Genomic DNA, 26293 nt, shown 5'->3' on the forward strand with positions numbered 1-26293 from the left:
GTTCACTAAGAATACATTTTACTTTAAGTTTTAATTACATAGTTTTTTTTTACATACGGTAAAACACACACATAACATGCAATATACCATTCGACATATGTTTCGCTCCTCCACGGGGCATCCTCAGGAGGTGTTGACACGGCGGCTCCCGCAGCTCGATTCTATTCTTTAAAAAGGGTGGTTTAAGCAATTAATAAACACCTCCAAAAGAAGACGGAATATAGACGCAAATTATAAATAGGTATAAGATATAACTATGGCAGATTCTTAGTCAATACTCTAATAAACTTCAACTCAAACTAGTTGAGGTTTTCTATCATAGAACAAAATTATGGCAAAAAAGAAAATGGCCTGGGGGTTGCGGTGCCGTTACTCTATCATAAGTTAGGATTTCTTTTATTTTTAAGATATATCTGAACCATTTAAAACAGTCGAACCCATGATTTTCCAGTCACCTTTTCCACCTAAGAATAAAAAACGCCGATCACCATGACAAAAACGTGACCAAAAACTTGACACGATTTCTTATGGATATACAAACACATTATCTATCACTTCGTTCCAAAAAGTTTATTATGTTGTCTGGTGATCTGAATAACAATGTTTATCTGGTACAAGTAGAAACCGGTTTCCAGTTAATCCCAACTACCTGGTAATTGAAATCCGGTTATAACTAGAAATAATCGATTTAAATTTAGGGGCGTGTCGCCTGACCATTATCTGTTAAAAAATAAATAACTTTCTTCCAATCAGCACGCAAACACGTACGTATTGTTTTGTTGTGCACTCAAAACCTGCAATAATATTGGATTGTTAACAAATCACATGTCCAAAGGTCGATGATAATAATGTCGATGTAGTGATATAATGAAGAGGCATTGTTTATTTATTATTAGTTTATAAATTGTTTCGTCAAAAAATTCAACAAAAAAAAGTCCACCTTTGTATGATTGTACATAAAGTGTAAAATAAAAAAAAAATTGATAGTGACAGATTCTCAGACCTACTGAAAACATACGCAATTTGGTAAAAATCTGTAAAGCCCTTTCGTATTTTCGCTACGTAACTAACGGCTGGATTTGTGGAAGTCCAGGGAAGGTGAGAAAAAATGTTTGATAGGGTTAGATAGCCGGTTAGCTCGTTATAAAACTAGCTGACTCGGCGAACTCGTTCTAACTTCTTTAAACCTTCCCTGGACTTTCACAAATAATTCAAAATGTCTGCCAATAAGCAACCTATTCATTTGGGCCTTGAAGACAATCAGGTATACCAGGAAACACAGACTCTGACAAAGAATTCCACTCCCTAGCAGTTCGCACTAGGCAGCTTGAAGCGAAGCGCTTCGTGCGAGCGGGTGAGATGTTCTACCATGAAGCGGCGGCGTTTTCGAAGCGCGCCGGCGCTTCGCTGATTGTCTTGTGATGATGATGGAAAGGCTTCAAGTCCAACCCTGCACACTTGTTTCCAAGGAAATTCGATCGTTTCCGAGTAGACATCGATCATTTTCGAGTAATGCTTTTCGAATAAAATCGATTGTAACCGAGTAATACATAATATTAATAGGCTTAATATTATTTTTGTGAAGGCCACCCAGTGTTTAATATCAGCCACACCCCTTTTACAAAACACTTATTGTCATCACGTAGGCAGTATGTCAAACTAAACCAAAACAGTCTGTTTACAGATCATTTTCAACTTTATTTAAAAGTAGATAAAGGTAAAAATTCATTGACAAACATCGTTTAGCAAGAAGCTAACATATTTTTATAGAATACGATTATTTTTATGATAATAATAATATAGATACCGTATTGAAAAAGCCCCCCCAGAATAAAGTGTATAATGTTATCGGCTGGCAAAATTTAATTCATCATGTTCATATTTGAAAACACGGCGTATTTATCATTTTGTAATTAATAAATTAGTCAAAGTTATATCAAAGTTTTAAAAAATTGAAGAGTTAATCGCACTCTTAAAAGCGCTCTTACAGACAACCCTCGGATGGATGACCAATAAGAGAAAGGGGAGAGAGAGGCGTCCAGTTCTCTTCTCTCCCCTCCCGCCGTAGACGCGCCGGTCGTGATCAGTGTGAAGCGGTAGCGGATCTTAATTTTGTGGTAGAGAAGCCATTGGATGATTATCCAATGACTTCTCCCGCCTTGGCCGTCGAGAGGGAGTGTCAGACTCATACTGACTAAAAACCATCCCATTCCTATTTCTGCTTTTTGACACAGAGCTCTGGTAAACCCGTTAGGCAGTCCGCAGCTCCGGTGTAGGCAGAGACAAAAGAACACAAATATACGTACTTATTTCAGAAGCACAACGCCATCTTTGGAGATCTAGCTAAAACTACAAACAATTATTATCATAAAATATGATAAAGCCGTTTCAGAGGAGATTGCACACAATGTTTGTAATATGTACGATTACATAAAATAGTGAATGAACTTTTTGTTGTAAATCAGCTCAATACCAGATCCCGAGTTTATACCAAGTCTAATAATTTGCTCGACTAGGGAATTGGAGACCACTTTATAGGCATTTACGCTAAACCCGCTAGGTAGTCCGCAGCTCCAGATCAGGCATCAGCCCTACTGGGCCCCATCTGTGGTGGTCTGATGGCTCTTTGACGCGCGTTATTGCACGCGCACATTCATAAGGAGCTACATTGCTAATACTGCATGGATATAAATCCACATAACGCTCTCCTGGACTAAAAAAAATAATAATACATTTTAACCCACTTATGTACTCAACCCCACGTCATATTTACGACGTCCTTAACACGTGTTCTTGACTTTCATCATAATCTGTTATTATCAATATTGTTTTTAAAAACGGCAACAATATTAACTGATAATGAAACAACAAGTGTGATAAGATAAATAACACCACACAATTACTATTGATTGTAAAAGAGATAGGTAATATTGCTCTCTCTCTCTTTCTCATTATAGCGTAAAATCGCATGTTTTTATTAAAAAGCTATCATTTTTTATAAATAAATACATTATTATAAACAGATTTTTATTCCAAATTCATGAAATTGAAAATAAACACCATTAAATTAACACAGTAGTAACGAAATAAACAGTATTTAACGAAATAAACCACAGTAAGTTAACGAAATAAACAGTCAGTCACCTTCCTTATAAAGAAGAGTACGCCGAGGTAATACAGAATTCATCCACATCACTGTCATCGGGAAATATACCCAAAAAACTGGCAGTAATCCCACGATGAATGGCAATGCTTAGTTTCTGTCCTAACCAATAGCCCAACTTTCTAGCAAGGTAGTGTCGTCGCCCTTACAGATGCTTTGACCATCCCTGGCTACTTCTTTTCGCCCTTACAGATACTTTGACCATCCCTGGCTACTTCTTTTCGCCCTTACAGATACTTTGACCATCCCTGGCTACTCTTCCTGCTGCACAAGTTGTAAAAGCCGACTACATCACATCTTGAATAGAAACAGGGCAATAGCACCCCTTAATGCGTTCCTCAACCAAGCGTGGAGCTTATACCCTCCGCAGAAGAGGGTCATATTCCAACAGTCTATTAAGCTGATGGTAAGGATGTTACTCCTCCTGTAGATCCATAATATGCGTTCATGGCGTTTTCATTGTTAGATACTGCTGATGACACAGACGACTCCGTGAGTAAGCATACTGAGTCAATGAATCTATTTCTGTAGGCTACTGGTATTAATATGTACTATAAAAGAAGTTCATGAGCCTTCAGTTTCTAAGGCTCTTGGCCAATGGTCTTCCCCAAAATGTGTAGGTAGTAACTTGGATAGAGTAAATTTCTCATCACTTAAGGTGGATGAATCTGTTACCTCAAGAGTTAATTAATAATAATAATTAATTAATTAAATTAATTTAATTTAATTAATTAATTAATTTAATTTCACTGGCGAATATGATCAGATATTTGTCAACAAGGAAAAATTTATTACGGTCGATCCTTTTTTTGATTCATAAAACTTCGAATTTCTGACAGATGTCAAATGTCATCATTGTTTTCTTCTTAAAGTAGTCATGATTTTATTTATGGTTGATTAATTTGAGTTTCTATTTTTCTATTATAGAATAGTTCGCATCCAGATTAACTACTTTATTTAACTTTGTAGTTTTCTGTGGAAGTGTTGTATTTTTTTACATTATGTACCGACCGCCAGAGACTGGGAAGGAAGTGTCATTTAAAAAATTGGAAAGAGATTTGATTTTTCTGTAAATTGATTTTAAGCTTGAAATTAGTACTACAAGTACATGAGTCCCATTGGGGTAGGCAGAAACAATAGAACGCCAATCTTACATACTTCTTTCACTTCATCAACTTTGCTCTTTGCCATGCTCTTTACTTGTCAGCAACTATGACACATACTTTAAATATTCGAATCCGGCATTTGTTGTCGGATATTTTTTTATTTTTCTTTATATCATTTAATGCATCGATAAAATATACGTCGGTTATCTTTTTGTATTGACAAACGGATATACAAAGCTATATACATTCGAATTTTATCTGATAACTTAGTCATACGTTGGGAGTACCATCCGTACAACGTGAAGCAACATAATGGGATTGCGAAGTGAAATATTGATACATCCACCCAGAGGGGGGAAGCATGTCACCGGAGGGGTTATTAGAGGGATGGTGAAGTTCCATCTGGACAAAGATACAGACTTCAAGAAGATAAGTATAGCTCTCATCCAGAAGGGACATGTTCAATGGTACGAATTTGCAACAAAGTCAACTGTCAACCCGCGACGGACGGTCGGCAACAGATACGTGTACGAGGGCAGAGAAGAAGCTACATTAACTAAATTTTACTTTCTCAACAAAGAAATGGATGAAAAGTGCGACACCAGCACGTTGAAAGCCGGGTCGTACGAACACCAATTCCAAATCCAATTACCTGAAGAGATACCAGCATCAATCAACACAGATATTGGTGAAATCAGTTATAGCATAAAACTAAAATTCAAGAAGCCTTCAGTGTTCAGTTTTAACAAGGTATTTAGAACACCTGTCACTATATACCCTAGAGTGGATCCCACGATACCTGATCAACCCTTAACAGTGAATCTCGACAAATCTCTCTTCAAACTATTTTCTTCCAAAAAGCATGAAATTAAACTTAAAGCTGAACTTGATAGAGGATTTCTGATACCTGGTGGCGAAAGCAAAATATCATTTAGTGTTATCAACAATAGTGATGTCATATTTTCTGTTAAAACTGAACTAGTTTGTAAAACGAAGTACAGAGATCGATTCATGGTTGAGAAAATGGCACGGGATAATCCTAAGATAGAGAGAAGAGTGATTCGCCCTTGTACTGTGGAGACTCCAAGCATACCTGAACGTAGTGTATCATCTGATATGTACAACATAATACCAGTAGCTGCAGACTTGTGCACAGTGAGACACTCTGAAATAATATCCAGAGAATTCAAACTAAAGGTAACGTTGAACTTGCCACTGCCTCACAAAAACTCATGTGTTGACATCCCTGTATTTATTGGAGAAAACCCCAATTTGGCTAATGAAGTAGATGCTGGTTTCGGTGAGCCAATGGAAGCTCCTCCGTCTTATTGGGAAGTAATGACCGAAGAAATGTCTAAATAATTAATTCGTTTAGTGTATCTCTTGATGTCTATTTTATTTTATAATATTACATTTTTACGGATAAATTGAGAATTATTATTTAAGAAATGATTCCCTGTAGCAGTATCGCCCCCTTCCCTATAAACATAAAACCGGTTTCACAGTGACGCATCCCGGTTTTAGCCCAGCTTAGTTTTAACGCGCTCGATAGATGGCGTTGTGCATTGAGAGCCGTTTTCTGAATCGCGGTGTTAAGATTCTCCGCCGTTGAACGACCCTCGCGCCGCGCCGCAGTGAACTCATACTTACCTGGCGTAGGGGATACCGTGATCACGAAGGCGGTTCCCCCAGGGCGAGGTCCTCTCATTGCACTGCGATTGGGTTGACCCCTGCGATTATCCCTAATGTGGATAACTCGGACGCGTAATTTTTGGTAGTGAGGGACTGCGTACGCGCTGTCCCTCTAAGAATTCTGAAAAATTACTGTGAAAGTTAATCTTAAAATCCTAATAAACATTTCGTTGGGTAAGAAAATACGGAAAACATTAGAACAAAATATTAGTTTAATAACACAGTCACATAAGCTATCGATTTTTTGATAAAAAAATAACAGGGCGATGAACTATCAAGAGATAAAAGGCTTTTGTTACATATTGAAATAAATCTATCTATCTATCTATACACGGTGTAACAAAAAGGGGTATACATATCAAGTGCACGGTTTCTAGATAACATAAAAACCGATACGGGAAGGGTTTCTTAAAGTCATGTTTTCATGGAACGAAGTTATGATTTATTCCAATATTTTTGTTTTTATTTTTCATGCGAATAAAAATTAGGTAGATAGAAATGTTTCGTAATTAGCGAGTGACCCCTTCTTTATCCCCAATGGGACAGACAGAGGTACATATTTTGGCACGTAATGCCGCTATACAATGTACACACTTTTCACCACTTGTGTAGTAAGTCCCATGTAATAGCGAATGAGCCTATTGCCATATACCGGGCACATTTCCAGACACCGTGCTACTACTGAGAAATTTTCGAAACCGAAAAAGGACCAGTAATACATTATCCGACACAGGAATCGAACCCGAGAGCCCTTGCCCAGGAATTGCACTTGCGACCACCCGGTGAACAAGGCAAAAAAATATAAATATAAAAAAAATAGTAACGCCTGTCAAAAACACAATGTTATGAACCAGGAACTAGTAATGCTATTAACTTTTTGGCAGTGGTGTTTAGAACAAGTTATTATTATTTTGTATTTCTATTGAATAGAGGATAAAAAATAAACGGGAATCTCTAGACAACAAATAGTGAATGAAATTAGTCTTTAATTTAATTACATTAAGGTTGTAAAGTTTTAAGTAATTTCAGTCTTTGCTTAAATATCCAAAACGTTTAATAAACCTCAATTTGTACGACTTTTTTTAAGAATTTTAGATTTCTTCGCAATAAAAATAAGGCAGGCTAGAATTTTGTCATACAGTTCAAAATTTTATCAGTGAATTTAATTAGATTCAGACTTAAAAAAATATCTTTCAAACGTATTCTTAAAACGCCTGCTTATTTTTAATAGCAATACGCTTCAAACAAGTTTTGCTAAGTTATATATAGTAGGCGCTGTTTTACATTCATTATTTAAATAGTTATTACATCCACAGTCACAGCTCATCCTAATAAGTAGCGTAAGTTATTAGCATAAGTCGGTTAAATAAAGGTATTCGTAAGAACAACACGCCTCCTTCATTGCTTCCTAAGTCTACACATTGCAGCATGCAAACTATAGGATCTTGTATCATATAATCTATTTATCGACCTGACCAACAATTCTGTCATCTCTGTATATAAAATGTAGGTGTGTATATATCTACAAACATTCCCACTAAGGTACATAGGTAAATACATACATAACCTTAATTATAAGGTCCGTAATACCCAAACAGAGTTGATTTGTGGGTTAACCCTACAGTTCACGGCGAACGGACTCCAATTTATGTCCTGCCGGGGGCCTCTTATACCACAAACAAGGATTCAAAATTTAATCTAAGGTACCCTCGTTTGGTCCATGACCAAGTTTAGGCATCAACTGTGGACCTGAATTTGAGATGTTCTAACTTTTGTAATGTGTTATTAGATGTATCTAGGTTGTCCATGTGGTTATTGAAAGCCAAAGTATTGTAAATGATAAATGATATTTATTTCTGGAAATAGGTTATAAAATAACACTTTTACACGTAAATATTTCAAATAGCTAACTAGATGAGGCCGGCATTTCCTATCCGACTACTCTGAGAAGAAATGCCGAAACAAACTCAGAGGTCTATTCTTTTAAAGTCCAGACAATGAAATAGAGGATAATGTGAGAGAAAACTAAAAAATCACTTAAATAGGTACATGATTTTATTATGTTTATTATTTCATCATCAATTTACTGGCGCCAGATATGTATGTACACCCCTATTTGTTCACATATGCGTTTACATCATAAATATTATAATCTAACTAATGTTATCAATGCGAAAGTTTGTAGTGTATGATTGTGTGTATGTTTGCTACTTAGTCACGTCAAAACAACTGAAGAGATCTAGATGAAACCTGAAACAGGGGTAGATTATCGTCTGAAATAACACATCGGTCATTTTATATTCTATAGGATTGCTGGCAAAACCGCTTGTAAAAGCTAATATACAGGTTTATAAAAAAAATAAAAATTAAGAGTTAATATTTCTGTGGTTGTCAGTGTGTGACATGGACAAAACATGTAGCATCGAATGTTCATGCCACACTTTGAACACATAAGTGAACCAACAAGTGCGCACATGTTTGGTGCCGGCATAATACAACCTTCTATCTGAAGGTCAAAGCTACAATATTGATAAACTCCATTGAAATTGAAATGACTCAGAGGAGGGAAAGAGAAGGAATGATGATAGAGAGAGAGAGAGAAGTAACAGTATCTAATAAAAATTTTGGCCATTGGCGTCGTCATAGGGACAGGCTTTTCAATTCTCCTATGAGTTAGTAAAGTAGTACATAATACAGCTAATAATATATAAAGACATATTCCACTTGGATTACGTCAGCCTTAATTTTTGCACGGGCCTGCGGACGGCGAGCAAAAAGAGCTCGCTTTCTGACCAGAACCAGACCCGGCACGGCACGCGCCTCATAGAGCCATCAGACCACCAGAGATGGGGCCCAGTAAGGCTAATGCCCGACCTGGAACTGCAGACTACCTAGTGAGTTTATCGGGTCTCCGGCTCGAGGAGCAGGAGTAGGAACGGGGTGGTTCTATTCAGTAAGAGTCTAATACTCCCCTTCGTCTCACTCAAAACGGAAGAAGGTATTGGAATTCTTTCTCCCTTTAAAATGAACCTTAATTGCTATTTACACCTACAAAAAAAATGTTTCAAGATAGGTTGTAGTTAAATTCTAAATATAGATAAAAAAAAGAACAAAAATTCAATGTCACGGAATCCGGTTTATATCAATTATTATTTCATTTTAATCCATCAATAAAAAGCATAGGTAAACATAAGGAACATTATAACAAATATATTTAAGTAGACTATGTAATAATTCGCCAAAATACTACACGTAGGTTGTTCCCTACAACATGACAATAAAGTGGAATGATAAATTATATCTATTAAAAGATAAAACATAAGTGTTCATTGCACTTCAAAAGAAATCACAGTAACTTGCACTATTTAGTGTCCATCACTATTTGCTAATCACTACACTTTCAATCCTTCTAAATCTTTATCATTTTTCTCATCAACTGGAGTTTCTGGACATAACGCTTTACCATCTACATGTTTCGCTGTAGCACCAAGAAGATCTTTCCCTTCTCCAATGACCACTGGGACGTCCGCACTCTCATTTATATGAGGAAAAGGGACAACAGCAGTTACCCTCACTCTGTAAGCTCCATCCACCATCTTTGAGTGTTGTATAGAGTATAAACTTGGTAATGTAGGCACGATACACGTCAAGTTCGATATACTCCGTTCTTTCATTGGTGGAGAATTGCCAGCAGTGCCAATTACAGTAACAGTGTCCACTCTTGTATGACCATCATCTGCACGATAGGTAAAACGCTTGACAAGCTCTGTTCTTATAGTTATAGGAATGTCTGTATTATTATTAACTGTCACTTTTAGATTAATATTTTCACCCGGTGTAACAAATGTTTTATCAATTTCTACTTTCACGTTGATTTTGTTAGTTGTCGTTAGAGAAAATAGTTCCTTCTGTAATCCGAATATTAATGGCTCAGGAGAACATCTGTTTACGTAGCCATACACTGGGATTTCTGTGTCAAACTTCTCCGTTTTAAAAAAGCCTTCGGACTTCACAAATACAGCGACGACTTTGTAGTATATGTGGCATACACCATCCTTTTTGGATATTGGTATATCATCGGGGATTAGAAATTCAAAGGGATGACTGTAGCAACCCTTTAGAACATTATCTTCGTCTGGTTTGAGGCAATACTGAGTTAGATCTGCGTATTCTTCTCTGTTATTATAGGTTTTTCTGTCGTCTCCATCAGATTCTGTCCAGTTAACGCTGCCATGGCCCACAAACCTTATGTATATAGTTTCGTACTTCGTTGGTTCGTCTACGGAATACTTTAATGTTCCTCGCACACTGTCACCGGATCTAAACACTCCTTCTTTCGCTTTTTCTAGTAATATTTGACACAACAAAGTCATTTTGTTTTAACAAAACGTTCGACGCGGCCACTCACAAACACTGCCAACTAAATACTGGCGTGATGACCTCGTAACAACGTAAATAATGTCGCGCCACGGTTGTGTGTAAAACATAACCGATGCTATATCAAACTAATCTTTATATCAACAATATTAAAGTCGATTTTGGAACGATAGAGTGATTGGATCATTTAATGTTGTATTTGTAGCAATTAAAAGTGAACCATGGGCGAAGGTCTTAAAGTATCAAATTGTTTATGTGTATGTTCATGTTGGATAGTGTGTGTCATCGTTCTATGGGAATCCCTGCACCTACAGTTTACATTCGATAGCAAATGTACGTAAAAGAAAATGCCTACGGTTACGGCTTCAAACGCATTGTTATTTATGAGAAGTATTCCATTGGTATCGTAGATACTAAAAGTATGGATTTATTGTAATATTTAATCACTCTTTAAAACTCATAAATAATTGATGTGCAAAATCTATATCTATCTTAATCAAATTCTTGATAAATATAATAATGTATCTGTACAGTCATTTAAAAACAACCAGTCACAGAGATAATTACAAATTACAAATGATAACTTTTTTATCAAAATCTATAATTTCCAAACCTACAAAACAATTCAAATGTACTTTATTTCGATGGCATATGATTCATTATACGTTAATTAGAAATAGAAATAGATCTGATGTAATTCTTAGTAACTATGTCAACGATAATAATTTAATTGCGACAGCTGTACTACTGCGAAAATATCTGGTACTATCGGTGACTATCTAAGGGCGTTAACATGCATTATGCTAAAGCGGCCGCGATGTCACTATGCTTTTTACGGGGGAAAATCATCCAATGACTTCTCCCGCCTTGGGCGAGGCCAGAGGGAGTATCTGACTCTTACTTAGTCAGTAAGAGTCTACAACTTACTACTTAGCCTAAAATACTTACTTACTTAAAACCACCCCGTTCCTAATACTTGTTTTTGACCTGTAACCCCGGTAACCCGATAGGCAGCCCGCAGCTCCAGGTTGGCATAAGACCTATTGAGCCCCATCTGGGGTGGCGCCCATACCCTTGCTCGCCATCAGCAGGCCCGCACCTAATGTCTCTCGCGACAGCTGGAGCATTAGAAGGTTCGTTCCCTCATGAGCCCCGCCTCCTCCTTAGCTAGCATAACTGTTTTACAGAGGAGGAGATGGGATCCCAGTCCCCCTCGATCAGCAGGTGTCTATGCTAGCGTAGCGGTTTGTATAGAATAGTGTCTTACATATGACATCATTGCGACAGCGGTAAGTGTAATGTACCGCAGTGGTAGCGGTGGTTCTCATCGAACTGCGGACTACCTAGCAGGTTTACCTGGGATCCAGCTCGAAGGGCAGAAGTAGGAAGGGGGTGGTCTGGCACTCCCTCTCGCCACACCCAAGGCGGGAAGTCATTAGATGATTTTCCACTCTTAAAAAACAGTGGTTCACAACCAATGTACGAGTTTAGTTGGTTGTCTACACACGGAGTAACTAATCGAGTAATCTACAATAGCTCCGTATAAGCTGCGTTTGAATAGCTGGTTTTGCGGCGAAATGCCATAGCTCCTACTGCATTTAGTTACTCATCATTGATAAAGAGTGGTTACTCTTTACCAAACTGAACCAGAATGAAGTGAAAACCATGGTGTCTATTTATGTAATAATACTGTTATAAGATGTCATCATCGTCACGAAAGGCAGAGGTGCACATTAGGGCACGTAATGCCATTTGTACACCTACTTTTCACCGTTTGTGTTAAAGTCTCATGTCTATCTCTTGGTGATTCACTTACTCCACCAACGAGGCAGTCTGAATAAATAGGTATAGCTTTATTTAGAAGCTATCGATATTTTTATCGATGCTTAATGAAAGTGGACCACTTAACACATTTAGTTTTAACTTACTCCAACGCTATCTTTCGATTATTGTATATCCGTACATGTTATTTGTGTAAAATGAATGGTGTAAAAGGTTGATTTATGATGAAATTCTAAAAGAATAAAGTTCAAAACATGTAAATGAATCAGCTTGTTCGATATTGATAAACGGATTAAGGCATTAAAGTATCTAATCAACGATATTAAGGTGGTATTTTCCTTAACACTACGTTATACATAGATAGACTCACACCTTTATCTTAAGTACAAAGTACAATCGATAGACTAGACTACGAATATATCTTAGACTACCAACCCCTTTTTTGGTGACCCGGAGATACCTTCGAAAATGCACCTAACTTTTCGGATCAAAGATTAGGGAGTGTAGGATTTTTACCTCACTAAAACCACGCTGGTGGGAACTAACTCCCAGTACATATAAGGGGCACCGGGGTCTTCTAATAGACTTGCCCCTCAAGGTGCGCCGCCTGTTACAATATACCCTTAGGAAGACGTGCGTCACCCTTGTGTGGTGCTGATTGCTTACAATAAGATGATCATGACAGCCTATCCCATGAAAATTATATAAAAGTCGGCCCAACTAGAGATTAGCTAGAACAAATAGAGAGACTGACAAATATATTAATAAAATATTATTTATTTATTTATACTTTATTGCACGCATACATAAAATACGTTTATTTTGGTCTATGAATTATATGTATATTCATATTATGCATTTAGTAAAAAGCGGTTATTTCAATATTACAAACAGACACTCCAATTTAATTTATTTGTCTACTAGGGGTTACACGTCAGCATGACATACAATATTACGTCAAACACATAATTATCTTATCAATATCAGTGAATGTATCGATGTAGATAAAAGACAAACATCGAATCCTATTAAAGTGTACTTTATTTTTATGTAAAAATGATCTATTTTACTTTGCAACAAATCTACATCTAAGTTTGCAGTATATTATATGATATTTTGATAACATTCATTGTGTCCGATTATAAAACAAAATACGTGTTTGCCAAATTAACTCAGTATACCTTACAACAGTGCCACGGTGCAGTCGTTTGCTCTTACAGTTACCAAAATTTTGTCATCATGGGAGTGATATGTCAGATATTATTGGACAAAACTGCAAATGGTGTTTTCCAAGCAGGAGGACTGGTGACGGGAACATTGAAGTACTTCATAGACAAACCAACGCAGTACAGAGGTATAACCATGTGCTTACTGGGAAAAGGAAAATGTCAGTGGACCGAAAGCACGTCAAGTTCAACCAGTTACTACAGCAACAGTGAAGAATTCACGAATCAAATAGTTAATTTATATGTGAATACAGATAAAAAAGAGCTTGTATCAGGTGCTTTTGAATACCCATTCCAGTTCCTATTGCCCATTGATATACCTCCATCGTTCAAAGATGATGTTTGTGTCATAGAATACAAAATCACTGTAACATTTGAGAAGGCAAACACCAGGAAACCAAAAAACTTTGATGTAGCAATACCTGTGACCAGCTACGTGTATCCATGCTCACTGGAGCCAATGATGTTTTGTTTGAAGAAGAACTTATTTTCTTTTAAACCTTCCAATAAAATTGAAGTGAAAGGTGAAATAACTAAAACGTGTATACGTCCAGGCGAAAACTTTGAAATGACACTCACAGTGAACAATGACACAAATCTAGAAATATTTATAAAAACCCAACTTGTCAATCGTTTGATTTACATATCAAGTTGCAAACATCAGAAAAAGTTTGAGCCGTTGATAAAAAATGCCAGCATAATGTCTTCTGTAGCAGCCAATAGCGTCGCAAATCTGATATGTGTTGTGCCAACGTTTCAAGATTTAAGGTCTATTAACCACACTAAAATTATGAGAGGGGAATACAAAGTCAGAGTTACTGTTAAACTCCACTTTCCCCACTCCAATGCTGTGTTAGATATACCAGTAGCTATTGGCCTAAGGAAACATGAGCTTGCAATACCAGCCACAGTTTCCTATCACTATGATGGAGCACAACCCTCATGTTCATCAATCGCTCCACACAATGACATTTTTGCTAATAAAGATGAGAAAAACGATTTCATGCAAAAAGAAAAGGAAGATTCTAGAAATTTTGAAATAGTAAAAGAAGAATCAAGTGAAGATGATGAAATAGATTTCGATGTAAACGATGCAATAAAATTAGAAAAACTTGATATCAAAGAATTTGAAGATGGCGGCGATGAAGAAAATAATGATAAGGGTTGGCATAATAAAGAGGCACAATCCAGGTGACGGACAAAACACATCCAAATGAATTTAATTTCACAGTCAATCACTGTCTATGCAAATAAAGGAACTTCCAAATGTCCCTTAGATGAAATGAAAACAATGGAATAAATAGCAAGCAGAAATATTAACGAGAATTAGGGCTTATATTATGGTAATACGAGTAATACTTATATGATAATATGTTGTGATATTAATCTGTATTGATGACAAATTATAAATATATTTTATACTCTACCATTTTTATTGTCTTTCAATTCATATCCCAATTATTATTCCTACACATATTACATAGTTTAACCTCAACACCAGTGAAGCCACAAGTGCGTTGTCGGCATTTAGGGGTAAAGGATTGAGCCTCCTACAGCCTCACGCACATGGCTAAAAAACTCACAAGAGTTGCATCACGCTGTTCTTTTTTTCTATAGTCGACGTGGTATCACTCAAGACGAGCCCGCCGACGTGTGGTACATCTTTATGATACAATATTTATTGTCATTGATAATGAGATTCTAGTCATATCTAAAGTAACACGTCATTAATTAATAATAGTATAAAAAAGGATTAAGATAACGATTTTATTGAATATAAAAGCCGAGTTATCGTTGAATGACTTAGTACACCTTTAATAGTGATTTTGCGCTGTCGCTAGTCGCTTTAATATTAGTAATAAAATAAATATCATGGGAGTGATATGTCAGATATTATTGGACGGAACTGAAGATGGTGTCTTTAAAGCTGGAGGACTAGTAACAGGGACGTTGAAGTACTTCATAGACAAACCAACGCAGTACAGGAGGATTACTATGAGTTTTGTGGGAAAAGGAGAATGTCAGTGGACCGATAGTGATTCCAATTCTGATGATGATGATAGTACTGATTACAGTAACAGTGAAGAATATTTTATTCAAGCAGTCAATGTATATTTGGGTACAAACAAGAAAGATCTGCTATCAGGTGCTTTTGAATGCCCATTTCAGTTCTTACTACCAGTCGATATACCATCATCTTTCAAAGACAAGATTTCTTGCATTAAATACAAAATCACGGTAACATTTGTCAAAGAAAACTTTATGAAAACGAATAAGAATTTTGATGTAGAAATACCAGTGACCAGCTACGTGAACCCATGTTCATTGGAGCCACTGATGTTCAGTTTAAAGAAAGATCTGTTTTCTCTTAAAGCTTCAAATAAAATTGAAATCAAAGGCGAAATAATGAAAACGTGTGTAACTCCTGGTGATAACTTCCAAATGACACTTACAGTGAACAATGATTCAAGTACATCAGTATTTGTTAAAACCGAACTTGTTAGTCGTATGACTTACATATCAAGTTGTAAACACAAGAAAGTTGCTGAAGAAATCGTAAAAAATACTTGTATAATGGAACCTGTAGCAACTAATGGTGTCACAACTCTTGCTCGTATGGTCCCGACATATCCAAATATATATTCCATACAACATACTAAAGTTCTGGTACGTGAATATAAAGTCAAAGTTACTGCTAAACTTCCTTTTCCCCATATAGATGCTGTTTTAGAAATCCCAGTGGCTATTGGTTTAAAAAAACATGAGCTTTTGGCACCAACTGTGGTTTATAATCAGAATGATGAAGAGCCACCACCGTATTCATCCATATCTGCACAAAAAGACAACTGTACAGACAAAGGTAATGATGGCGAAGATGTTACAAAATTAGAAGAAGTAGACTCTAGCAAGAACGAAAAGAAAGAGCTGGATAAAGATAATGATCAAGAAAATAAAGGAAAAATCTAACATCATAAATGTTATAGTAACAATGTGAAGGAAAATTAGACCAAGGATGAGATAAGGAAGAATTTGTCCCAAGTTAGAGGCAAATTTTTTTTCATTCATCATCAGCTTGTTCTCGTCCACTGCTGTACTGTATATTAATTACTTACCAATTAAGTAAAAATTCGAAGATAACGTTAACTTCTGATTATGATACTCGTAGATATAATAATTATTTTTTTAAGTACGTAATAATTATTATAATGTTGTGATAATGTAACGACGATAAATATAGGTAATTTTAAAATCTGTTTCTTTGTTTTTATGGATCCCTAATACATGTTCAACCAAGGAACCTTATAAAGGAATTTAGGTAAGTCCAATGAAGATTTGCTCCATGTGAGAATCGAATCAGCCAAACGCAGTAGATTGTCCAGCCACCACGCTAATCGTCCAGTCCATTTAACAACATTTAATTGGTTTAGCTACATTTTCCTAAAAGCATGATTTTAGAATGATATTTTTAATCTTATTGCCGTTGTCGATCCTAATTTCATAAAGTATAACAGTTACTCAAAGGCAAAGAAATATCGGCTATTGTCAAAAACGGGCCTCATGAGGAAAATCTCGTTAAAAATTACGTATGAATGATAGATAAACTGATGATATTTCGATATCTTATCTCATCTTATCACGGAATCGATTATCCATACATTTTTAACCGAGTCCAAAAGAGGCTCGCAGTTTATCCTGTACATATGATTGTGTGCAATTATCTCGCGTTTGGTTAAACCGTTTTAGTATTTTTTAAACTTCAGATAACGTTATAGAGAAGAAAACGTAAGGTTCCCTTAAGGCGGTTCCTTTTATTAATTAAACAAATAGTTATTTGTACAATGTGATATTTATAGCATAACTAGCAAACCCGGCGAACTCCGTTTCGCCACCAATGTAAGTTTTTTCCTGAATTTTCTGTGCTATAAACCTCACGGAGCCCGAACCCTTTCCAACGAATAAAAAACCGTAAAAATCGGTTCGTGCGTTCTGGAGTTATAGTCAGGAAGGAAAACCCGACTTATTTTTATGTAATAGATTTACGTGGAATTTTATAGAATTTACACTTTAGTACTCATGTAATAGAAGCGCAAATCTGTTGACACAATTCCAGACTATGATTTTAAATAAATCAAAAAGTTTAACAATAGAAGAAGAAGAAATAAATAAATTTTTATTTATTTATTTATAACTAAACTTTGACCTCGAATATGGAGAACCCAACACATTTAGAAAAGCAATTGCACCGAAAACCATTCACATTTTAATTCCAAACAAAACTAAAATAATTTATCAAAAAATAATATCTTCCTTTTTGCCATACGTCAATTGATACGTACTATCTAAATTACGTAGTATACAACAATCTGATAAAATCGTTCCTGAAAATCGATTTGATGCGAATGACTCAGTATACTTTACACAGTGCTACAGAACAGACGCTTGCTGCTACAATTCCTAAAATTTTCACATTATGGGAGTAACGTGTCAGATATTGCTGAACCCAACCGAAAACGGCGTATTCAGAGCGGGAGGACTAGTGACAGGCACATTGAAGTACTTCATAGATAAGCCAACACAATACAAAAGAATCACCATGAGCCTTGTGGGTAGAGGAAAATGTATATGGACAGATCATGCAAGTAGAAGTGATACTATCACCACTACTACTAGTACTAACAGTAGTACTGTTTATCACATGAACAGTGAAGACTACACGAATCAAATTATGAGTATAAATTTGGGTAAAGATGAGTTAATATCAGGCGCCTTCGAATACCCATTCCAGTTCCAACTGCCTATCAATATACCTCCATCGTTCAGGGATCAGATCTGTACCATAGAATACAAGCTCACAGTGTCATTCGTAAAAGCAAACTTTATGATAGCACAAAGAGAATTTGAAGTGGAGATACCCGTGACGAGTTACGTAGTCTCATTTTCTATGGAGCCATTGAAGCTAAGTCTGGACAAGAAGCTCTCTTTTAAATTAAAAAATAACATAAATATAACTGGACAAATAAGTAAAACGTGTATAAATCCCGGTGACAGCACCCAACTGGCTATTGCAGTGAATAACGAATCAAGTGTAGAAGTATCTGTAAGGACAGAACTTATTTTTTGTTTGACTTACATATCAAATCTTAATCGCAGACTAAATAGAGAAGAAGTCGTTAGGAATACTACTACGAAGACGGCAGTAGCTGCTAAAAGTGTTTCAAATTTAATATGTGTGGTTCCAACGTATCAAAATTTGTGTTCTGTGCAACATTCAAGAGTTATGATTGGTGAATACAAAATTAGGCTTAAAATTGAAGTTCCTTGGCCACATCGTGATGCTAGTTTGGATATACCAGTAGTTATTGGACCAAAAATGCCTGATTATATAGCAACAGTGCCAGTAGCTTACTGACGGATGACAAGGAAAACATCAATGGTGGTGAACACAACAAGAGAGATACAAGATATGGAAGACTCTGAAAATTATGGAATAATGATTCTAAAGATGAATAAAAAGAAGGTTTAAATGAAGATGATGAGACACATTTAGAAAATGATGGTTAGAAGATAATATTTAAAAATCTGAATGAAGAACTGGATTATTTTGTACGACCTGATAAACAAGACGACAACTAATGTGATGTAGTAAAAGTTATTTCGACGGTAAAAATATATTTCTAAGAAATTGAGATAACGTGACTAAATCTGTGCATACGAATACGATTACTTGTTATTAAAAATAAATATAGTTAAAGACAAACATGTTTTTTTTTTGCATTGGTCTGTTAAATGGTCCCTGAGATTTATTATACAGTTGTATTAGTCTTAAAATCTCGACAGTAAATAAGGTTAATTTTGAAGAAAATAATTATCATTATTAGGTAAATTACTCTCAATGAGGAAAACTTCGATTTTTGATATCTTTACTTCATAGTAATCTGTGACTTACGTTCATGCAAGATAATTAATGTGTGTACGTCTAATTTGTGATTACCTTATTATTATCAGAGAAAAAACCTTTCTCACCATTCCTGGGCGCTTCTCACAAAACTTTCTGCCGCGCACAGCAAAACTGTGGTAGTCAGCAGTATTTCCGAACCTACAAACCTTTAAGAAAAGGGCGTACTCCTGTTTTATGGGCCGGCAATGCACCTGTGGCTCCTTTGGTGTTGCGGGTGTCCATGGGCTCCGCTGATCGCTTACCATCAGGTGACCCGTTTGCTTGTTTGCCACCTATTCCATAAAAAAACCATATTATAAGAGGTATACACCTATTGATAGCGTACTATTTATAGCCAGTCCAGTATAATCAATTTCCGGAGTTGCCAAAGAAGTAATTTTCACTATTTTTAAGTTTTTCGTAAAATAAAAGCTCTATAAAGCTTTATTCGACCTGGGAAGTAACCCAACAACATGAACCTCAACCAACAAACAGACTGATACAGTAACACAAATTACCAAGAAATATTTACATTCTTATCAAATGAATTACATTTTGTGATATGTCAAACTGACTATATCATATCAATATAATAATTAGATAACATTGTATCTAAATAAAAGTATTTTTCTCTACCCGTATGACTCAGTACAATATACAACAGTGTCACAGTGCAGTCATTTGCTCAAAGTCTAAGTCAAAGTAAAAATTATTAATTTCAAATAGACCAGGAAGGCAGTTTCGAACGTCAAAGCAAATATAATAATATTAATAACGTCTGTCTGCCGGTCAGACCTCTAGTGAAGCTATTTGCTCGTTCCAAAGTGTAGTACAGTTCTCAAAATTTTTGCATCATGGGAGTGATGTGTCAGATATTATTGGACAGACCTGAAGATGGTGTCTTCAAGGCAGGAGGACTGGTGACGGGAACATTGAAGTACTTCATAGACAAACCAACGCAGTACAGAAGTATAACCATGTGCTTTCTGGGAAAAGGACAATGTGAGTGGACAGAAACTGATTCAAATAAAAATACCGTTTATTATAGAAATGAAGAGAATTACTTGAACCAGACAGTTGATATATTACCAAATAGAGATGATTTTATATTAGGTGGTTTTGAATATCCATTCCGATTCATATTGCCTATTGATATACCGCCATCTTTTAACAATGACACGTGCACCATTGAATACAAAATCACCGTGACATTCGTGAAGGCAAACTCTACGTTAAAAAAAGAATTTGATGTAGAAATACCTGTGAGTAGTTACGTCAACCCATGCTCACTAGAACCAATGATATTTGCTTTGAAGAAAAACCTCTCTTTTAGGATTAAAAATAAAATTCACGTTAAAGGAGAAATAATCAAAACTTGTGTAAGTCCTGGTGATAATATCCAAATGATACTTACAGTAAACAATGGATCAGATGTAGAAGTTTTTATAAAAACTGAACTTATCAAACGTTTGACTTATGTATCAAGCTGTAATAATAAAGAATTTCATGAAAAAAGCGTGAAGAATACGAGTACAATAACAGCTGTAGCTGCAAATGGAGTCGCAAATTTGGTATGTGTGGTTCCAACATATCATAATTTATGCTCCATACAACATACAAAAGTAATGATGGGTGAATACAAGATCAGGCTTACAGCTAAAGTTCCTTTTCCTCACATCAATGCTGTGTTGGATATACCAGTGGCTATTGGGCCAAGAAAACATGAACTTATACCACCAGCTGCAATGTACTACCAATACAATAGAGAACAACCATCTTGTTCAGAAATGTCTGCACCTAACAACGATGATCAAAGCGAGGAAGCTTCTACTAAATATGAAAAGCAAAATTTAAATGACGATGGTGAAGAAATAGTTACATTTAACAATGAAAGACTTGGTGAAAAACAAATTGATTGTATTGAAACAAATGAAGACAACGATGATTTTGATAAGTATCATAATCACAATAATGAACTGCAAGCCAGGTGACAAGCCGAATAACTTTTACTCAGAAAGGACAAAAGAAAATAAAGATAAAGTAACAATATCAGTAATATAAAAATAAATAAAGATAGACTGGTGTTTTTAAGATAGACTAATCGTAATCAGATAGTTTTAGCCATGTGTTAGCATTTAAATTAAATATATTGTGTTTTTTTTTCATGGATATTTTTTTGTTTTAGTTTTCATGCCTCCCTATTGTGTTGTCCATTAAAGCTCATATTATGTCTATAAGCCAGATATTGACTTTTTTTATTATATGTTCTATTATCGCTTAAATGCTATTTGTTTGCATTAACTGTTACGAAGTTGAAGAAAATCTTAGTACATAGTTTTAACCAGTTTTAATATTCATTCCTTTTTAACCGACTTACCATAAATAGGTTGTTCTCAATTCTGACTCACTGGTTATGTTCCTTTTTTAAATATACTTAGCGATTGTTTCAATTTCTTTACTTACCCATGAGTTTCTAATGTGTATATCATTCCTTGCGTACCTTTTGGTTCTCTATATGCCCGTGTTAAATTAAGCTGTTTAGCTAACTGTTGTACTCAGAGTCATTTAATTGTCACTTAACCCAGTCCTTAGCAATGGTTGGAATAAAATTGTTTCTGAGGAACAGCTTAAGTAATCATTAAATAACTCTAAGTACGGGACGATATCATCGATCCAAAGGTCGCTATGCTATCACTGCATTTTGGAAAAATATCTATGTATTGTATCAAAACAAAAAATAAATTACAACCGCTATCTATACAAATGACAGGTAATTTAGATTAAATGATATTATGAATCATCATATTCTTTATATTAGTAACGTACTTGAAATTTTCAAAAAGCATTTTGTTATATTTGATAAAAACCTTTCATGTTGATTGAAAAGGTGTCATCAGCATCGTATATAACTGATTATTCAGTTGGACCAAAAATTCGTGACATAAGACAACAGTCCTGGGGCCTTAGTCTGCTATTACAATTGTGTCAGAATGGTCGATCACTGAGCAGTGAGAGAGGGACGGAGCTATGTAGGTTGTATAGCTCCGTCCCTGACACAATTGTAATAGCAGACTAAGGCCCCTGAACGCAGTACGCGAGCGAGTTATGCGCTCTGATTGGTTGGTATATTCGAGTCGGCCAATAAATATTCTTAGTACGAGTTTGCTTTACGTTTAAAGCAATCAAAACAAGAGCGCATTCAGTGCTGTGATTGGTTAATAAAATTCATTCAATTGGGCCAAACAGAGCGCCGAAGGCACTCTCGTTTCGATTACTTTAAACGTAAAGCTAACCCGTACTAAAGGCACAGAATTTAAGATCTAGCATCTAAGATAAATATTTTCTTTCATCATTATCATAGTGACATAAAACTTTTAACTGATCAAGATCTTCTATTTGATAATTCCACTAGCAACCATCAAAAGAAAAATGACATTCGTATGACTCAACCAGATATTTATTTTACTAACGATAAGTTTATTTGAAATTTGATAAACATAGTATAATGACCAAAATAAAACATGGATTAGATAACATAATACGATAATCTTCACTGGACAAAACAGCTGATAACCATCAAGTTGATGAACTTTTAATTAGCCTTTATTATCTGTAAAAAAATATGAAAGTCATAGTAGGTGTTAAGGAAAACCCAAAGATTACTGACAACAAAAATCTCCAACCAGAGATATCCATATTATAACTGCAGCTAAAGTGTGGAAGAGCCATGTTTTGACACGAATGGGGCTCAACCTGAGAGATACCACGGCCTCACAGAAAACCGACGTGAAACAACGCTCGCGTTGTGTTTCGTTATGTGAATGAGGTTACCGGAGCCCCAATTACCCCCTTCAATTAACAGCTCTTAAATTCATAACCTCTAAAAGGTTGGCAACGCACTTGTAACGCCACTGGTGTTTCGGGTGTCCAAGGACAGCGGCGATTGCTTACCGTCAGCTGATCCGTCTGCTCGTTTACCGGCTTATCGACTAACAAAGCAAAGCTAGATATAGATATTGTTTTCAAAACTACTATTAATGGTGTCTTATGATCTCTTAATGGCCAAACACATTAGTGCTTTTTGTCCAACCCAAATATCGGACTCAACCAGTCGACTATCTAAAACAGGTACAACTTTGTGGACTACAAAGGTGAACAAACTTGACTAACAAGTACGTAAGATTAGATATAGGAATGTATAATTAATGAAACCAACGGTCAACACTATCAATAACATTTATTAATCAGATTGAAAATCCATACCTAGTTACTATTATGTGACTAATTACAATTAATTCTTAATCTTATTTTACATCAAAATTAAATATAGGTTTGATTGACAAGAGTGTTATAGACAAAGAGAAAAGAAATATTCTTAAAAGAGCAATACCTTAAATTATGTTAAACTAGCTTCTACCAGCGGTTTTACCTACGTCCCCGTGGGATAAAAAATCCTATCTTATCACCCAAATCAGCTCATACCCTGAAATCCATTCAGTAGTTTCGGCGTGATTAATGTAGAAATATCCAAACAAATCAACTTACATATTTCTATTTTTAGTATGATTAGTTTACAGAGGTGGGTTACTTATTTAGTCAAACTAATATCATGAACATTGTAAATAATTACATCAGCACTATTAAAAAAAGATACACGTTTATTATCAACTTACTCAGGATTTGTCTCTTCTATCATTACTAGATCACACACAAAAAGATAAACATTAACTTCTTTAAAAAAGTAACAAACACTCTTATAAAGATCCACTGGATAAACTCTAATATAATCTAATGAACATATTTAGGTTTTAGGTTAAAGTTTGAAGAAACTTTATTCTCAATAAAAACATACAATGTCACTTACTTGAGAACAATGTTAACACCTTTCATATCAAACCGATTAAATACAGAAAAAATAGTAAATCAGTTTCTTTCAACTCAATTGAGATGGCTTCAATGAGTTGCAACCTATTGTTCTTTATTAAATTTATTTAAATTTATTCACTGCCATCATCAACTCTACTTTCTTTTTCGCCCATTGCTTCAAAGTAAGCTGGTGAAGTTCCAGTCATCTCCGAAGGTTTCACCAACGTATGATCCCCTATCTGCACAGGTATCTCTAAAACGACATTCCTAAAAGGAATCGGAAGCTGAGCTGTTATACTAACCACGTAATCTCTCGATACTATCTTAGAGTTTTGCAAAGATAATATATCTGTTGGAACAATCAGATCTAGAGGTATGACTTTGGTCGCTCCACTCTTTATAGACGAAGTTCTGCTCTCACAATTCATTACATCATCGTAAAATTTTATATCTCCATATCCTTTAGGCTTGACTGTGTAGACTTCCATCAATTTAACTTCAACTCCTTTCACTTTAACATAAGAATCATTTTTGATTTCTGACTCAATTTCGATTTTACCATCGTTAGGGATAACTGAGTTAAGGATATTTGCTTTTATTGCAACTGTACTAATTTTACTCCTGAACAAACGTGGCAACTTTTTCTTCTCCTCATATATCACGGGTTCCATTGACAATTTGGGGGTTATTGTTGAGATTACAGCGATTTTCTTTCGAAAATATTTGGATTGGTTATATCCTGTATTATCAAATTTTATTCGAATATAATATTTTATATTACAAAACACACAGTAGGGTCCATGTATCTTCTCATACTTCAATGACGGTGGTATTTTCTCTGGCAATTTAAACCTGAATGGGATCTCATAATTACCAGCAGGTTTTATCGAATTTTTTTCTTGAACTATTTCATTAGCATCCACATAAACTTCTTCAGCTGTATATGTGCTATGTTTTTTATTGTGTCGTTTTATTAAAGTCAAATCACCCATACCTTTTAGGGAGACAATTATCCTTTCTATTTCCATTGGTTCGTCGAGTGAGTATTTAATTATTCCAGAAATCACTTCTCCACTGCAGAAAGTATCTTCTGGTGGCTTATTAAGTTGGATTTGGCAAGATACACCCATTGTTAACTTCACAATTGTCTTTCTTTTTATAATGTTCATTTATTACATAGACTTATTTTGTTTACGTTTGCACACTTACAGTTATTCAAACGTATTGAGAGATTGGCATGAGTTTTGGTTTATCACGCTGAGAGCATGATAATGAAACAATGTCAGTAGATAAAACAAACATAATGTTTGATAATGATTTTGAATCTCCATTATCTCTAACTGAAACTGAAACTCAATTCCTTTAGTGCATTCATGTGTTCATAGATGTTACAATTATGAATCATATACAAAGAGGAGATATCATAACTGGATTTCCCTTTAGAATTATGAGTAACTCTTTACAGGGAGCGCGGTATGTTACAAGCCACGCCCCTCTCTATTTTCCAATACTTCATGTTTCAAATGCGTTGACAATTGTTCACATTTTAATGTGCCACTTTCTGAGTGCTTATAACCTATCTTTACAACTTTTTAATTATAATATCATTGGGCAGGGCCCATTTGTTTTGTCACAGTGCACAATCACATTATGGCATCTCCTCTTAGTACTTTCTTCATGGATAAATATTATTTCTCAGCCTAAAAAAGTATTTTGTATCTTATTTCGCATATCAATAACAAACAAGTTTGTTTCAAAATAATTTAATCTACAAAAATATGGAAATTATTTTTTAACATGATTATGTACTAAGCTTACACACAAACTTATACACAATCGAATTTATAATATTATATAGCATAATATACGTATAAAACTGATGACTGCCGATGAAGCGAAAGAGGTATGTAAGATTCATAGCAATTGGCGTTCGATAGTCTCTGCCTATAGTAAGATAATTTCCTACTTCAGATTCGATTTCTATTATTTACTACTGTTATCGATTGTATAATCGCCAATCTAAACTGTATCAGTTCAGATTATCATTATTAGATCCAGAAATGACTCATGCTACTATATGTACACTATCAATCTAAGACACGTCATGTTTCCGACTCATCAATCACGTGGTTTGATAATAGAG

At 35.4% G+C, this 26293-nt stretch overlaps 8 protein-coding genes and 1 non-coding gene across 9 annotated transcripts in view; 7 read left to right on the forward strand and 2 right to left on the reverse strand.

The window, feature by feature from the left end:
- LOC118265550 (gamma-aminobutyric acid type B receptor subunit 2) overlaps window positions 1–26293 on the forward strand; it is a 185905-nt gene that overhangs the window by 19311 nt on the left and 140301 nt on the right. The gene's annotated exons all lie outside the window — the stretch shown is intronic.
- Window positions 4368–6080, forward strand: LOC118265553 (arrestin domain-containing protein 5-like). The gene has a single exon (XM_035578483.2). It carries the CDS (start codon window positions 4582–4584, stop codon window positions 5629–5631), a length of 1050 nt encoding a protein of 349 aa, XP_035434376.1. The 5' UTR covers window positions 4368–4581; the 3' UTR covers window positions 5632–6080.
- Window positions 5912–6075, forward strand: LOC118265630 (U1 spliceosomal RNA). The gene has a single exon (XR_004782767.1). It is a non-coding gene; the product is annotated as a U1 spliceosomal RNA (small nuclear RNA).
- LOC118265557 (arrestin domain-containing protein 5) lies at window positions 9093–10400 on the reverse strand. The gene has a single exon (XM_035578487.2). The coding sequence runs from the start codon at window positions 10332–10334 to the stop codon at window positions 9354–9356; it is 981 nt and encodes a 326-aa protein (XP_035434380.2). The 5' UTR covers window positions 10335–10400; the 3' UTR covers window positions 9093–9353.
- Window positions 13360–14541, forward strand: LOC118265001 (uncharacterized). Its single transcript, XM_035577682.2, has one exon. It carries the CDS (start codon window positions 13360–13362, stop codon window positions 14539–14541), a length of 1182 nt encoding a protein of 393 aa, XP_035433575.2.
- Window positions 15139–16579, forward strand: LOC118265000 (arrestin domain-containing protein 5-like). Its single transcript, XM_035577681.2, has one exon. The coding sequence runs from the start codon at window positions 15219–15221 to the stop codon at window positions 16311–16313; it is 1095 nt and encodes a 364-aa protein (XP_035433574.2). The 5' UTR covers window positions 15139–15218; the 3' UTR covers window positions 16314–16579.
- Window positions 17941–18756, forward strand: LOC118264990 (arrestin domain-containing protein 5-like). The gene has a single exon (XM_035577672.2). It carries the CDS (start codon window positions 17941–17943, stop codon window positions 18754–18756), a length of 816 nt encoding a protein of 271 aa, XP_035433565.2.
- Window positions 20139–21275, forward strand: LOC118264999 (arrestin domain-containing protein 5-like). Its single transcript, XM_035577680.2, has one exon. The coding sequence runs from the start codon at window positions 20139–20141 to the stop codon at window positions 21273–21275; it is 1137 nt and encodes a 378-aa protein (XP_035433573.2).
- Window positions 24282–25319, reverse strand: LOC118264996 (arrestin domain-containing protein 17-like). The gene has a single exon (XM_035577679.2). The coding sequence runs from the start codon at window positions 25317–25319 to the stop codon at window positions 24282–24284; it is 1038 nt and encodes a 345-aa protein (XP_035433572.2).

Source organism: Spodoptera frugiperda, chromosome 28, assembly GCF_023101765.2.
Source record: "Spodoptera frugiperda isolate SF20-4 chromosome 28, AGI-APGP_CSIRO_Sfru_2.0, whole genome shotgun sequence".
NCBI classification, from domain to species: Eukaryota; Metazoa; Arthropoda; class Insecta; order Lepidoptera; family Noctuidae; genus Spodoptera; species Spodoptera frugiperda.